The sequence below is a fragment of the Manis pentadactyla genome, chromosome 11 (genome assembly GCF_030020395.1).
Source record: "Manis pentadactyla isolate mManPen7 chromosome 11, mManPen7.hap1, whole genome shotgun sequence".
Taxonomy (NCBI): Eukaryota; Metazoa; Chordata; class Mammalia; order Pholidota; family Manidae; genus Manis; species Manis pentadactyla.
In genome coordinates, this window is record NC_080029.1 from 2,845,747 (window position 1) to 2,859,255 (window position 13,509).

A 13,509-nucleotide genomic window follows, 5' to 3' on the forward strand; every position below is an offset into this window, starting at 1 on the left:
GAGAAAGACAAGTATCAAATGACTTCACTCATCTGTGGAGTATTAAGAACAGAGAAAAAACTGAAGGAACAAAACAGCAGCAGAATCACAGAACCCAAGAATGGACTAACAGTTACCAAAGGGAAAGGGACTGGGGAGGGTGGGTGGGAAGGGAGGGATAAGGGGAAAAAGGGGCATTATGATTAGCACACATAATATAGGGGGTGGGGGCATGGGAAAGGCAGTATAACACAGAGAAGACAAGTAGTGACTCTATAGTAGTGACTATATAGGACAGTGACTGTAATGGGGTATGTGGGGGGGACTTGATAATGGGAGACATCTAGTAACCACAATGTTGCTCATATAACTGTATATTAATGATACCAAAAAATAAAAAGAGAGTAGAATGCATCTCACTTCATACAGAAAAAACAAAAACTCTCCCTAAATTCTGGTCAGTAACACCCAAGAATATCCATCAGGAGCTGGACTGTGGCCCTCATGTTCGCTGCTTCTCCAAATCCCCTCCCCTCTATGACCCCAGGAATCGTTGTGCTGCCAAGTCCAGAGGTCAATGCCAGCCCATCCTACTCTGCCTCTCAGCTGCACTGGTGGCTGACTTGCTCCACCACGCCCTCCAGCAAACCCTGCCTGGGGCACCACCACTCTCCTGACCCTTCCACACGAGCCTCTCCTTTGCTGGGTGGCCTCCCCTCTTAGCAATGTGTAAGCATTCATGTGCCTACGCCTCTGTCCTCTAACTGGCTCTGCTCTCCACTTGCTCTAGTCCCAGGGCTGTAAGGACCATCTGTTAATACACATCTACAGTCAGCCCACTCCATTTTCTCCCCCAAGCCTGCCACTTTCCCCTGCACTCCACCTCAGCAGTTCATCCAGCTGCTCTAGTTAAGAAAATGCTTGGCATCATCCTTAACTCATACTTCATTTTTGAGCCACCAGCCAGCCACACTGACTCTACCTTTGAAATGCCCAGTATGACTGCTCTTCCCTCCCTCTCCTTACTCTCTTCCAGGCTAACATTATGCCCTGCTGCCATATTCCCCCCTTTCCCCACTGGCTACCTGTCACACCCATTGGAATGGGTGAACATAACGTAGAACTCTTGACAACATCACCCCCTTGCTCAAGGCTGCCCAGTGCCTGGCACCCACCCTTTAGTCTGCCTCCCATTACCTTTGCACCTCATCTTTGTTCTGGACACAGGAGCTAAGCTGGCCTCTCAAGGTCTGAAATCTATCTGCCAAGTGAGCTCCATCTCAGAGCCTGCATACTCCCTTGCTGTTCCCTCTGCTCAGAATTCTCTTCCCTCATCAGTTCCCTGGCTGCTCAGAGTGGCTGGCACTGCTCACCCCTCTTCTCATGATGCCAGTTTCTTTCTTCATAGTACAAACCACACACATTATGTGTTCTGTTTGCCTGTTAACCATCTCATCCCACTAGAAGATGAGCTCTATCACTGAACCCCCAGCTCCTAGAACAGTGCCCAGTACACAGTAGGTACTCAGGAAATATCTGTTCAACAAATAGACATTTGATGGTTACTAAACAACTGATGGTTAGTTTGTCCTCTGCCCCCAACATCTCTAATTTAGGGATAAGTGATCTCATTCTAACATGTGCACAATACACAAACACACCAAGATAATCAGGTTATAAAAATGTTAGATTCTCATCTTTCTCTAAGATAGGTAGCTGTACCTCAATACTTCAGGATAAATTGCCTGTCAAAGTGATGGTTATGGCACAGAACTGTAAAAAGATTAAGCAATACAATAAGATTTTGAGGCCATTCCTTGGGACAAGTGAAAAATTCTACCTTTCTTGAATAGTCATTTTTTTGCACCCCAAATAATAGTCAATCAAGGCAATGAAAAATGTTAATTATATAAATAAAAATGGGCAAAAAGCACAAAACTTAAATGTGAAATACAGATGAAAAATGCTATTGACTCCTATCTTTTCTCTTTATTCCTGTTCGATTAGTCATTCACTGGAAGAACTGTTCTTTGCAAATCATATCTGGACTGAGCAGAAGGTATGTGAAACGAGGAAATACCGCACCTGCAGCGTAACCATGGGAACCTGACTTTGGCAGTGACTGCATGTTGCCTCGCGGTATTTACAGGCTTTTTCCACGTGGTCACGCAGATCTTTCCTTAGTACCTTTTCTTTGCAGTCAGCACGAACACATGAAAGCTCTTCAAACTGGCAATCATTCTTTAAATGCACCTGTAAGACAATTCAAAGTCCTTAACTGGCAAAAAATTCAATTGAAATACCAGACTGTAGCCTCTACGTAATTAAATCCTACAGAAATGGTTCCATCTGCACTAGACCAGTTTCCACAGAGGACTAATGCAGCAGGACACACTGAATTTCATTTTCTGTTTAGTGATTACTCAAACTATATTGCTTTTGAAGAATTAAGTCAACTCTTCTTCTTGGATAAATAAATGGTTATTTGCTAAGACCTTTATTTCATTCCAATTCAAATATCCTTCCAGGATAAAATACGATATTAATCAAAAAAACATAAGTTATGTGGAATTTCATGATAAAAAAAGAGAAAGTTTTAATGGGCCTTCCAAAATTAAAATTTGATTTAGATTTCTGTCTCTGCTGAAGAGAGCGGCAGTGTTTAAAAAGACCATGATTCGTAAGAATAACATCTCATACCCAAGTGGCTTTGTCTGCTTTCATTATTTGTTTTGAAAGAATAATATAAGCATGGTCTCAACGTGCCACATCATACTGATCAGGAACTTGCATCTCTTCATGCAGAAACCTGCTCTCTGGCCTCAGCACTTACCAGCAGATGCCCCAGTGTTAACTGCTCTGCACAACCTCTGTTTTCATTCCTACAATATATCTGAAGAGCCAGAATCTCTCTCTTGCAGCAATTATCCTTAAACACCTGAAATCGAGAGACAGTTAGAGGATTAAAATTTCTTCATCTCCACATGCTGTTACTTTGAACTGGCAAAACCACTTTTAAAAAATCCTGAGAGCACCTCTTAAGTGGACCTCAGAAAATGTTAAGGACTATCTTAATTTCTAATTTCTATAAACAGAATGAAGGAGCTGCCCCCACTAAAAGACACAATTTAAACAATGCAACCTTAACTTTCACCTTTTATTAGATAAGTCAAAAGAAAACAAGTTTTGCTGAATAATTAAAGATCACTTTGGAGCATCTGAACATTTTGGATTAACTCTGACATAATCTTAAATTGGGGGCACAAGAGGCTCAAGTGCACAGTTGGACTCCAGAGACTTCCAGGAGCCAGTGAACATGGCCATTGACAGTATGCCTTCTATGAAGAGACAAGGCAGAACCCACTGCAGCTTGATGCCTTTTTAGATCACTTCCTAGAAAAAACAGAGAAGCTACTGTAAAAGATCATATCTTGCAGCTGCTTTGTAAAACATTTATTTTGTTTCTTTCTCCTAAGGTCATGTCACTCATAACTCATTTTTCACCAAAGTGGAGACATTAGCCCCCTATTTAAAATAACTCTTGGATATATACTGCAAAACCTGAGGTTAATCCACCAATGAAAATGTGCCCCTTTGAAAATGAAAACCTTCCTTCCTTTAACTTTATTTTTCCCTTAGAAAACAAGCAAACTGACTCCTTGTAAAACACAATCTGTGCCTAGTCCTCAGGCATCTCTAAGATGCCCATGTGACACTGTAAGAGTGGAAAAATAGGCATCTTAGTAAGCCTTCCTCAACTCCACAGGCAAAGAAATAGAATCAACAGCTGCTAAGAGTTAAACTAATTTAGAGTCAAATCTAATCCTTCATAAACATGACTTTTTAAAAATTAAAGTATCATTGATATGTAATCTTACACTGGTTCCAAATACACAACACAGTGGTTCAACATTTACCCAGATTATCAAGTCCTCTCCCCCTCCTGTGGGGTCACTGTCCACCAATGTAGTAAGATGTTATGGAGTCATTAAGTGTATTTTCTGTGCTGTACTACAGTCCCTGTGTACTGTACTGTGACTGAATTATTGTGCCCCTTAATCCCCTTCCTCCTCCACGCCCCATGGTCGCCAGCCCCCTTGGTAACTACTACTCCCTTCTCAGTGTCTATGAGTCTATTGCTATTTTGTTCCTTCTGCATAAACATGACTGTTTAAAAAAAAGTCATAATTTAAGATACTAAAGTCAACAAAACAGATATTTTTAATCAGTAAGAAATAAGCTGCCTTTTGTGCCATTTAGTTTAACTTTAAATTTGAGTTTAACTTCATAGATCAAAAACATCAGACTAATAAAAGTTCAGAATTTTAGAGCTGAAAAAGCTCTCAGACGATTTAATGCAACTGTTCCATTTTATAGATGAGGAACCTGAGATCCCCCTGGCAGCTGCCATCATTGGTGACCTGCTGAGGGGCACATCTTGTTTCCTCCGGCCCAGCTTTCCCATGGATCTATGGCTGCAGACTCATTTATGACTCTTCAACAAAATTAGCACTTATTCTTTAACCATCAATGTCATTGAAAAAATAGGGATAATTCCAAATAAAGAAACAAGAGACAAGGTCACTGTTCCAACCTTCTCTCTCAAACACGTTGGTTAGACACATGTTAACAAAGTAGCAGTTAGTTACCATGTTAAGATTCTCTTTTTAATTTCTTGAAAACAATCCCCTTCCAGTTACAAAGGGCAGTCTTTACAGCCTAAATGCCAAGAAGATAAGGCCATGGACATGTGGCCAAGTTGGTCTGTAAGCTGTCCAGGGCAGGTTTGCTCTGGATGCCCTAGTTCTGGCAGCCCAGAGGCCCTAGCACCAGCACCCCTCAGATCATTGCACTTATCTGAGCTGCCCTGAAGACAAACCTGATCTGCAAAGTGCTTTAGACAAGAAAACCCCAGAGCAAGAATTTTACTGTACAATGAATGACTTACATTTAAAAAACTGTTAGGTCTATTAATCAAAATATTGGAACCACACATTCTTATTGGTATTTTAAGTACTTAAGAACGAGTCATTTCAATCTACAAGTGTGTCTAGCAGGGTTTGGCAGCATGCAAAGGACCACAAAGATGCCATACGAGGTGATTCGGGCCCCAGATGGGAAGCTGGTGGGAGGCCTGGGGGGCCTCGTGCTGAGTCTGCACTGACACCCACGAGCTCTCGCTGGCACACACTGTCTTGTGCAGAGGGGAGGGGCTAGAATCTCACAGGCATCCAATGACCTCAAGATATCGCACGGGGGTGGGGGAGGAGCAATTCAACTGAGCACCTGAGCTAGCACACTTGTAAGAGTCCAGTGCAAGCCACCTGGGAGAAAGACCAGAGATGACCCACGCATCACGTACATGACGAACGCTGACGCCTTCACACCTCGCACGCCTCCCAGAGTCTGAGGAGGGGACTCAGAGGGTGAAGCACCTTGCCCAGGCCACACACCCATTTGTCCAGGTGCTTACACGGTACGCTCCCTGTCCTAACTCCACGGCACCAGCTGTCAAGCTCTGAGGTAAGGTCAGAGCACCAGAGCACTGGATGCCAAGTATGTGGAAGGACTATGCAGCTTCAAACATTCATTAAAGACACAAAAATAGTTCATTAAAGACACAAGAATACCTTATCTTTAATGATGCCTTCTTGACACGCAGTACATTTCGGGCTTGAGGAGCTGAGGGGAAACACATGAATATATGTATGTTGGATCAGAAGTCCCTTCTCATTTGAAGCACTCACTTTATGGTCAAACTTGCTATATGAATTCAGAGCAACAAACCAGAGCTTTTTAGGATGCCATGGTAAATTTGGTTTAAATAGGAACGCCATAGGATTAAGGGCTTAATTCTTTTTTTAGTGGTAATTTTTCATAAGGAAGTTTTTAAGCATGAACAGCTTAGATCAGTCTCACTTGGAAAGCCCCTTTCAATTAAAAGTGAAATCTTATTTCAGAAACCAAAACTAGCTCAATGGAGGGGATCTTCAGTGTGAGTGTCCACAGCTTATTAGGAGAGACTTTAAATGGCCTTGCTTTATAAAAATAGCCACTACTTTCTCCACAAGCTATTTTCCTTCATGAATATCAAAAGGCTACTGAGATTCCATAGACCATAAGAGTACAAGAATTTAAAACTGACCCATTAGTTTTAAAAAGAAACCATTAGTCTCCTATATCATTCTTATCCCCAAACTTAGGACATGAGCCACTGCTCCCAAGCTGCCCTTTTTTGGAATTGATTCTAACCCCATCCTGTGCCTGGTAACCACCTCCTAGAGATTAAAAATAAAAACTAAGTTTGTGCACAGTCCCTGCCCTAGACACTCAAGGGCTCAGGAGTCCAGGCCAGGAAGTGTCAGCAGAGGCTTCCGGAAGGAGGCAGGGTTGGACACGTGTGTGTCAGGCCTGGGCGGAGCGGCAGGCTCCACAGGCCTGGGAAGGCTGGCAGGAGAGCTGAGGGCTGGTCGGGAAAGAACTTACTATGTTTTAAAATAAAAGCTCATCCATTTAGGCTATACTAATACAGAGCTTATGCTGAATTGTTTTAATCATATGGATCTCTTCCTATCCTTAGACCCCAGGGCTGAGCAGCAGCTGAGTGGGGTCCCCTGACACCTGCAAAATATGGAGCAGGAGCAGAAAAAGGATGGAAACCAGAAGAGCAACGGACCACTGGATCCCACCATCCAGGGACCTGTGACCAGGAAGCCCTCCCTGGCCCAGAGCTGCAGCCCAGGTCCACGTGTTAAGGGACATCAGGTGCTATAAGTCCACTAATGTCATCACTAAGCAGGACCCAAAGAGTTAGTCTACCCACCAGCAGGGGAAGCTGGTTCCGTGTCTGGGGTAAGTAGATAAGACCAAAATTGGAAGTACCCAGAGGAGAGTGACAGTGGAGGCAGGCTGGCTGCTGTTCGGCCATCAAGGGCTATGTCCTCAGTGCCAAATCAGGAAGAGAAGGGGGCAGCTGCCTAGGCCCCGGTACCTAATCGGGGGACCATGTCTGAGCACATTCTGCCAGAACCCTGGTGCCCAGCACTGTGCCTGGAAAACACCTGGGGAATGAACGAGGATGCTTTCTTGGCCAGTGTTGTTTCTGCTGTGAAACTCCAGCCTGCCTTAGTAACTACCTCTGTGATTCTAAAATGGTATCAATACTCCACTGACAAGGGCTTCCAAAGGCCCAGGGCTAAGTGCACATAGACTGGACTCCCTCAGGCTGGGGAGGTGGGCAGTCCATTCCGTGCAGCACAGCACCTGCACTTGGTGGTCTCCTCTGCCACTTGCTGATGGGTGTGTCTCGCACAGAACTGTGAGCTTCTCAGGCAAAATTCAGCACCATGACCTGGGGACACCAGGGCAAAGTGGCCAGCACCACCAGGACAGAGGCAGGTGCAGGAGTGACTACAGGAGATGCTTGGGGACGGGCTGCGCAGTCCAGGCCGTGGGGCTCAGAGGCCTCACAAACTCAGGCATGGGGTCCTATTGCGTTGGGTCCTAAATGACTTGTTAGCTAGCCTTCAGAATTTCATTCGGGTTCCTGCAGAGCCTTACACCTTCAGGGTTCCTTTTGTAGGGAACTGAACAAAGGAGCATGTGGAAGAGTGGGGCTGGTGAAGCTCAAAGGCTGGTGAACCCAGACCAGGATGGCGCCTACCTCAGCAAAGCAGCCATGCAGGTCTCACAGAAGCGGTGCCCACACTCCGTCTGCTTCGGGTCACACAGCACCAGGCGGCACTTCTCGCACCTGTACTTGTCTTCCACAGTCCTCACAAACCGCTCTTTGTAACCTCCTTGTTCAGGGACAAACACTGACGTCCCGGCGGTGCGGTCAGGGTGCAGTTTTAGCGGTGGGTTTGTCTGCAGGGCACCAGGGGAGTCCATCTTTTTACTCGACTCCATTTCAGAAAAGTGAAATTCTGTGGGGACAGTGACAGCAAACGAACAGAGTGTGACCATGTCATCCTGTGTCAACAAACGGCTTTAGAAAAGCAAAAATTCCCGAGACAGGTTTGCTTTCAGTTTACACGAGAGCCCTTCCTCGTGGTAACAGGTGACAGGAACAAGGGGCGATCAGACGGCCCCCTCCCTGTCTACTGCTCAGACACTTCTGTCAGCATGCCTGCTCAAAAGCTTTCTGAAAGGTATAAACTGTCTTTTTACGGTTCTCTAAAATAGAGATACTACTTTGCTGTACCTTCAAGTTCTGTGCATCATTCTGATGTTTTGGCTGAAGTAACAGCCAGTTTTATTTCCTTGTAGCCTCACTGCCAGATGACAGCCTCAATGACACGACCCACTGTGATGACACTGCAGCCAATTCTGGAGTCTGCACACATGTCTCTCATTCCAACAGTGCTTTACATTCTACGGCGTCTGCAGATGGGGGGCACTACTCTTCCCACAGGGTGGCCCCACGAGAGCATGTCCCCAGCTTGCCACTCACACCTGGCTGCCTGGCCCCACCTCCCTCACTGACCCTGCAACAGCAGGAACCTGCACAGGGCACCAGTTTCGTGGTGGACCCATTGTGGATTTACAGGTACTTTGGTGCGGGGACAGAGGTGGCGGAAGAGACACTGGGGCTGGATGGGCCCTCTGTGTGATGGTGACGAGTGCACAGACGGGTGGTTCCCACCTGTAAGCTCCTGCCAACTAGCAAAGTGCGTAGTTCCTGGGAACAAGCCACGAAGCGCCCTGAGCAGCCCTGTAGCTGAGGTGCACGGGAGCATCTGGCGAGCCTGGAGAGGTAGTTCTGGGCAGATCTCAGCAGGTCTCAGAACTACACTGTTCTTGCTCGATCCGTCTGCCACTTACAAGTATAAGGGCCAATTCTTCCTACTCACAAGGTCCTGGGCATCCGCCTCCACTCCCACCCTACCCTACCTCACCCTAGAAGGAGAGGCCTTCTGCCTCTTTTGGAGGCTGAAAGAAGGAGCAGTTCACACTGCGGGTGCGTAGGAACTAATACCACAGCAGACCACTGACAGATAAACCAACTGATGGTGCTCCAGTCGAACACGGGTTAGTGGGAATAAACCAGAACATTACTATGGCAAAGTGTGGCAGCCTTCTGTGAAGTCCACCTATTTGTGAAAAACAAAGTTTCAAAATGACCTCAGAAGGCCAAAGACCCTTTGCTCACAAACTTGTTGATCAGAATCCTGTTAACTAAGATGCTAAATAGAAAGGTGCCATGCTAACTTTGCCTGTCAGAGGAAAGGGTCACAGTCTGCACACTGGCCACCCGGCCTCTGGCACTCATGCCCTCCCTGCTCTCCACATGGGCCCTGCTCCTGCAGATGCGCTAGGTCACCACCAGCCCCCGAGGCTGCTCCTCCTGGCATGCCCCTCCCCACCTGCTCAGGGAGGCCCACTGCGGGCACCCCTCCTTGCCTGACTCCTTTTGTCCTGTCTGTGCCTCTTCCATGGCACTTCCCGCCCTCTAAGGCCACATGCTTATGATTTACCATCTCTCTTCCTTTGGTAACATATCAGCTCCCCAACAACACTGTTCTGTTGACTGACAAACTCCAGGCGCCTGGAATACTGCCTGGTGGGCAGAAGGTACTCAATACACATCGGTGAGTAACAAAAAGAGGCAGGGCAGGTCTGAGCTGCTCACGCCTAACTGGATTTCTGTGACAACTGACTTTCCCAGGGAAAAAAAGACTCTTCAGCTTTCAGATCGGATCTTATAGCTCGTGCCTTGAAAACCCTTGCTTAGATTCAAAGCTACTTATAACTTTGGCTTAGGATTTTCTCCTCTAGCACCTAGGAAGCTGTGTGGTCAATGAATAGTTTTTTAATGATTAATGTCTGATTCTTTGGAGGTGAATTCCTACTTCAAATATGAGACATAACTAACGTAGAGTCAAGCTAATGCTCATTTACCTACATCATGCGATACACCATACAAGCAAGAATGTGGTTTCGGATCCTTCATTTTTATAGGGTACTTAAGGTAAGTGGTTGCAAAAGGCATCCCCAGCACATGAAGGATCCTCAGGACACAGCCCACAGCTGTTATGGGTCTAGACTGCACGACTTACCTGCAATGCAGGGCCTGGGCATCACTGCAGCAGGGGCCTCCCACAACCTTACCCAAGCGCCCCTGCACCCTGTGCTGGGCATGGCTCATTCCTGAGCTAAACGGCTGGCCTGAGAATGAGCCTATGGGGAAGGGAGGAAAGAGGTCTACAGTGCTGGGAGAGCAGGACAAGGAAAACAGACCTCCTTACCTGACACTTCCAAGTGAGGAAAAAGCAGCACAGGAGAACTAGCAAGCATGAACTGCCCATAACAGGCAACTCCAGAGAGTCAGGGAGCAGATTCATGGCTCCTAGGGGCTGGGGGAGGGCGCCACCTACAGCTGGGTACGGGGTTTCCTGTCCTGCTGGTATGACAGGCTCTTCTGGACTGGGATTGTGGGGATGACTGCACAGCACGTGCTCGCAGAGACAACTGCAGACTAAGATGTGGGGTGTAAAGTGCAAAGGACATGTACCAGATTGCCTACTCCAACTACCCAGAGATAGACACCCCTTCTGGTGTTCTGTGCAACTCTGCAGACACCCAGAAGTGGCAGATACACATACAAGAAAACATGTCTTTTCTTCCCCTCTGCACAAACTGTGCTGTACATGCAAACCAACCTACCACTTTCTTTTCTCATGGTTTTCCGTATCAGCATACAAAGATCCACTTGATTATTTTGAAGGGCTGCACAGCTCTCCACTGTGTGGCTTATCATAACTGATATAACCAGTAGCACTTATGAGAGTCAGGCTAGGTTTGATGTTTTGCTATTGTGGATACCCTACAGTGAACATCCATGAACATTTACCTTTGTAAGTTTAGGCAAGCATATAGCAACAGAAATGCTGGATCAAAGATGATATGCATTTAAATATTATAATCATTGCCAAACACCCTAGTAAAAAGGTTGCACACTACATTTCCTCCATGTTCAATCACTATGAAAGACAGTATCGTTTCACTCAACACTAATGCTTCTCACTGCATCTCAGCCCCAGCAGGGCTCTGAGGGAAAAGCTGCTGGTCACGCTGTTGTACGAACATCAGGGATCTCCCGTGGAGCCTGTCAGCAGGCTCAGCCCTGGAATGCCTGAGGGCACACACCACCCTTCTACACGTGGGGGTTGGGGTGGGAGACACTTCTTCGGGTGAGTGACTCTGCAAGGGTCTGCTAGACCAGCCACAATTTATTTCAACAAATACACTAGGCACCTACGACGTGCACAGCTCTGTGCGTCACAGGCTCCTGCCTTGGAGAGCACTGAGGAGCCACAAGGGAATAGAGCACACTGGGGTCAACAACTGTACCCGGCAGCAGATGGGGAAAACACCAGCCAGAATCACGAAGGCTGCAGATATGCAGAAGAGAAGATATCACTCTACTGTGGGAAGATTAGGGCATCATGAGTTGGACTTGTGGCATAATTCCAATTACAGCAGAGAAGGACATGTAGGAGGGGCAGCAGCGGGATCTGGGGGAGCTGGACAGGCAGGGCACCGGGCAGAGAGGTCTAGGTGGGAAGCTTTGGCCGGTGTTGCTTCCCTGAGGTGGACTCTTGGGCACAGCACTTATCTTCTGAGCCTTAAAAAGACGTCACTGAGGCATTTTACGTGGAATCCCTCTGCAGCACTGCACATACGGGAGACACACCCTCCTGACGACTGGGGTCAGGAGGCCCAACAAGGACGGGCTGTTTCCTCATCTGAGATGGCTTGAAGCATTTTATTTAAAAATCCCTTCTTAGCAATTAGGCCAGGAAAATAAATAAAAGTCATCCAAATAGAAGGAAAGAAGTAAAACTATTTCTAGCTCACATGGCATCATCTTGTATATAGAACATATTAAGAAATCAACTAAGAGTGAGATGAACTAACAAACTTGTTCAGCAAGTTGCAGGAAATAAGATCAATATACGAAAGTCAGTAATATTTCCATACACTAGCAATGAACAATCCAAAAATGAAGTTAAACAATTAATTTATAATAGCATCAGAAAGAATATTTAGAAATAAATGTAACCAGGGAAGGGCAAGATGTGTGTACTAAAAACTACAAAACACTGTAGAAAGACATTAAACATTTACATAAATGGTAAGACATAGCATGTTCATGGATTAGCATACGTAACAGCTAAGATGACACTACTACTCAAACTGATCTACAGATTCAACTCAACTCCTATTTAAACACTGTCTTTAAAAAAAAAATAAGCTGAACCTAAAATTCATATGGAAATGCAAATGAACCAGAATAGACAAAACAATCTTAAAAAGGACAACTTAGTAGGAAGATTCATACTTCCTTATTTCAACACTTACTACAAATTATTCAGGACACTGTGGTAATGGCATAAAGGCAGACATACGTATCAGTGAAAAAGGACTAAGAGCCCAGAAATAAACCCTTACATTTATGACCAGTTGGTTTCTGACAAGAGTTCCAAGGCCATTCAATGGGGGAAAGAAACAGTATGCACTCAGTGTCAGCAATCTCACTATTGTTATGGAACAAAGACGGCTCTACTCCTGGGTATTCTCTTTTCAGCTTTTTAAGGGCATGGTTGCCCTCTAACATTTGCTTAGATACCAGCCTCCTTCCCTCCCAGATAATCAACTGCGCACAGCTCTGGTACAGAAAGGATTGCTTCAGGGAGGAGAGAAGGGTGGGTTCTGAGATGTCTCCACCTGGTAGCCTTCCTTACCTTTCAAAAAAAAAGTGTGAGATGATATTTGACACAAAAAAGATTATGTGCAATATATCCCCTTCACCCTCCCTCCATGCATCCTCTCCCAGCCCTCTCCTTTGGTAACCACTAGTCCCTCCTTGGAGTCTGTGAGTCTGTTGCTGTTTTGTTCCTTCAGTTTTGCTTCGTTGTTATACTCCATAGATGAGTGAAATCATTTGGTACTTGTCTTTCTCTGCCTGGCTAATTTCACTGAGCATAATATCCTCTAGCTCCATCTGTGTTGTTGCAAATAGAAGGATTTGTTTTCTTCTTATGGAGGAAAATGTTTCATTATGTATATGTACCACATCTTTATCCATTCATCTACGGATGGACACTTAGGTTGCTTCCGTATCCTGGCTATTGTAAATAGTGCTGTGATAAACATAGGGGTGCATATGTCTTTTTCAAACTGGGCTTTTGCATTCTTAGGGTAAATTCCTAGGAGTGGAATTCCTGGGTCAAATGGTATTTCTATCTGTACGTTTTTGGGGAACCTCCATATTGCTTTCCACAATGGTTGAACTAATTTACATTCCCACCAGCAGTGTAGGAGGGTTCCCCTTTCTCCACATCTTCGCCAGCATTTGTTGTTCCTTGTCTTTTCGATGTTGGCCATCCTAACTGGCGTGAGGTAATATCACAATGTGGTTTTTAATTTGCATTTCCCTGATAATTAGTGATGTGGAGCATCTTTCCATATGCCTGTTGGCCATGTGAATTTCCTCTTTGGAGAAGTGATTGTTCAGATCCTTCTCCC

The 13,509-nt window shown here is 45.6% G+C and overlaps 1 protein-coding gene across 3 annotated transcripts in view; it reads right to left on the reverse strand.

Annotated features, from left to right (window-relative positions):
* TRAF3 (TNF receptor associated factor 3) overlaps nucleotides 1-13,509 on the reverse strand; it is a 138,405-nt gene that overhangs the window by 30,060 nt on the left and 94,836 nt on the right. For all 3 annotated transcript variants that reach the window (XM_036881953.2, XM_036881949.2, XM_036881951.2), the window contains 4 exons: nucleotides 7,643-7,904; nucleotides 5,610-5,661; nucleotides 2,813-2,917; nucleotides 2,065-2,232 (listed from right to left, as the gene is read on the reverse strand). In XM_036881953.2, the coding sequence (XP_036737848.2) occupies nucleotides 2,065-2,232; nucleotides 2,813-2,917; nucleotides 5,610-5,661; nucleotides 7,643-7,887 (570 nt within the window). In that variant the 5' untranslated portion in view covers nucleotides 7,888-7,904. The remainder of the gene's footprint in view (nucleotides 1-2,064; nucleotides 2,233-2,812; nucleotides 2,918-5,609; nucleotides 5,662-7,642; nucleotides 7,905-13,509) is intronic.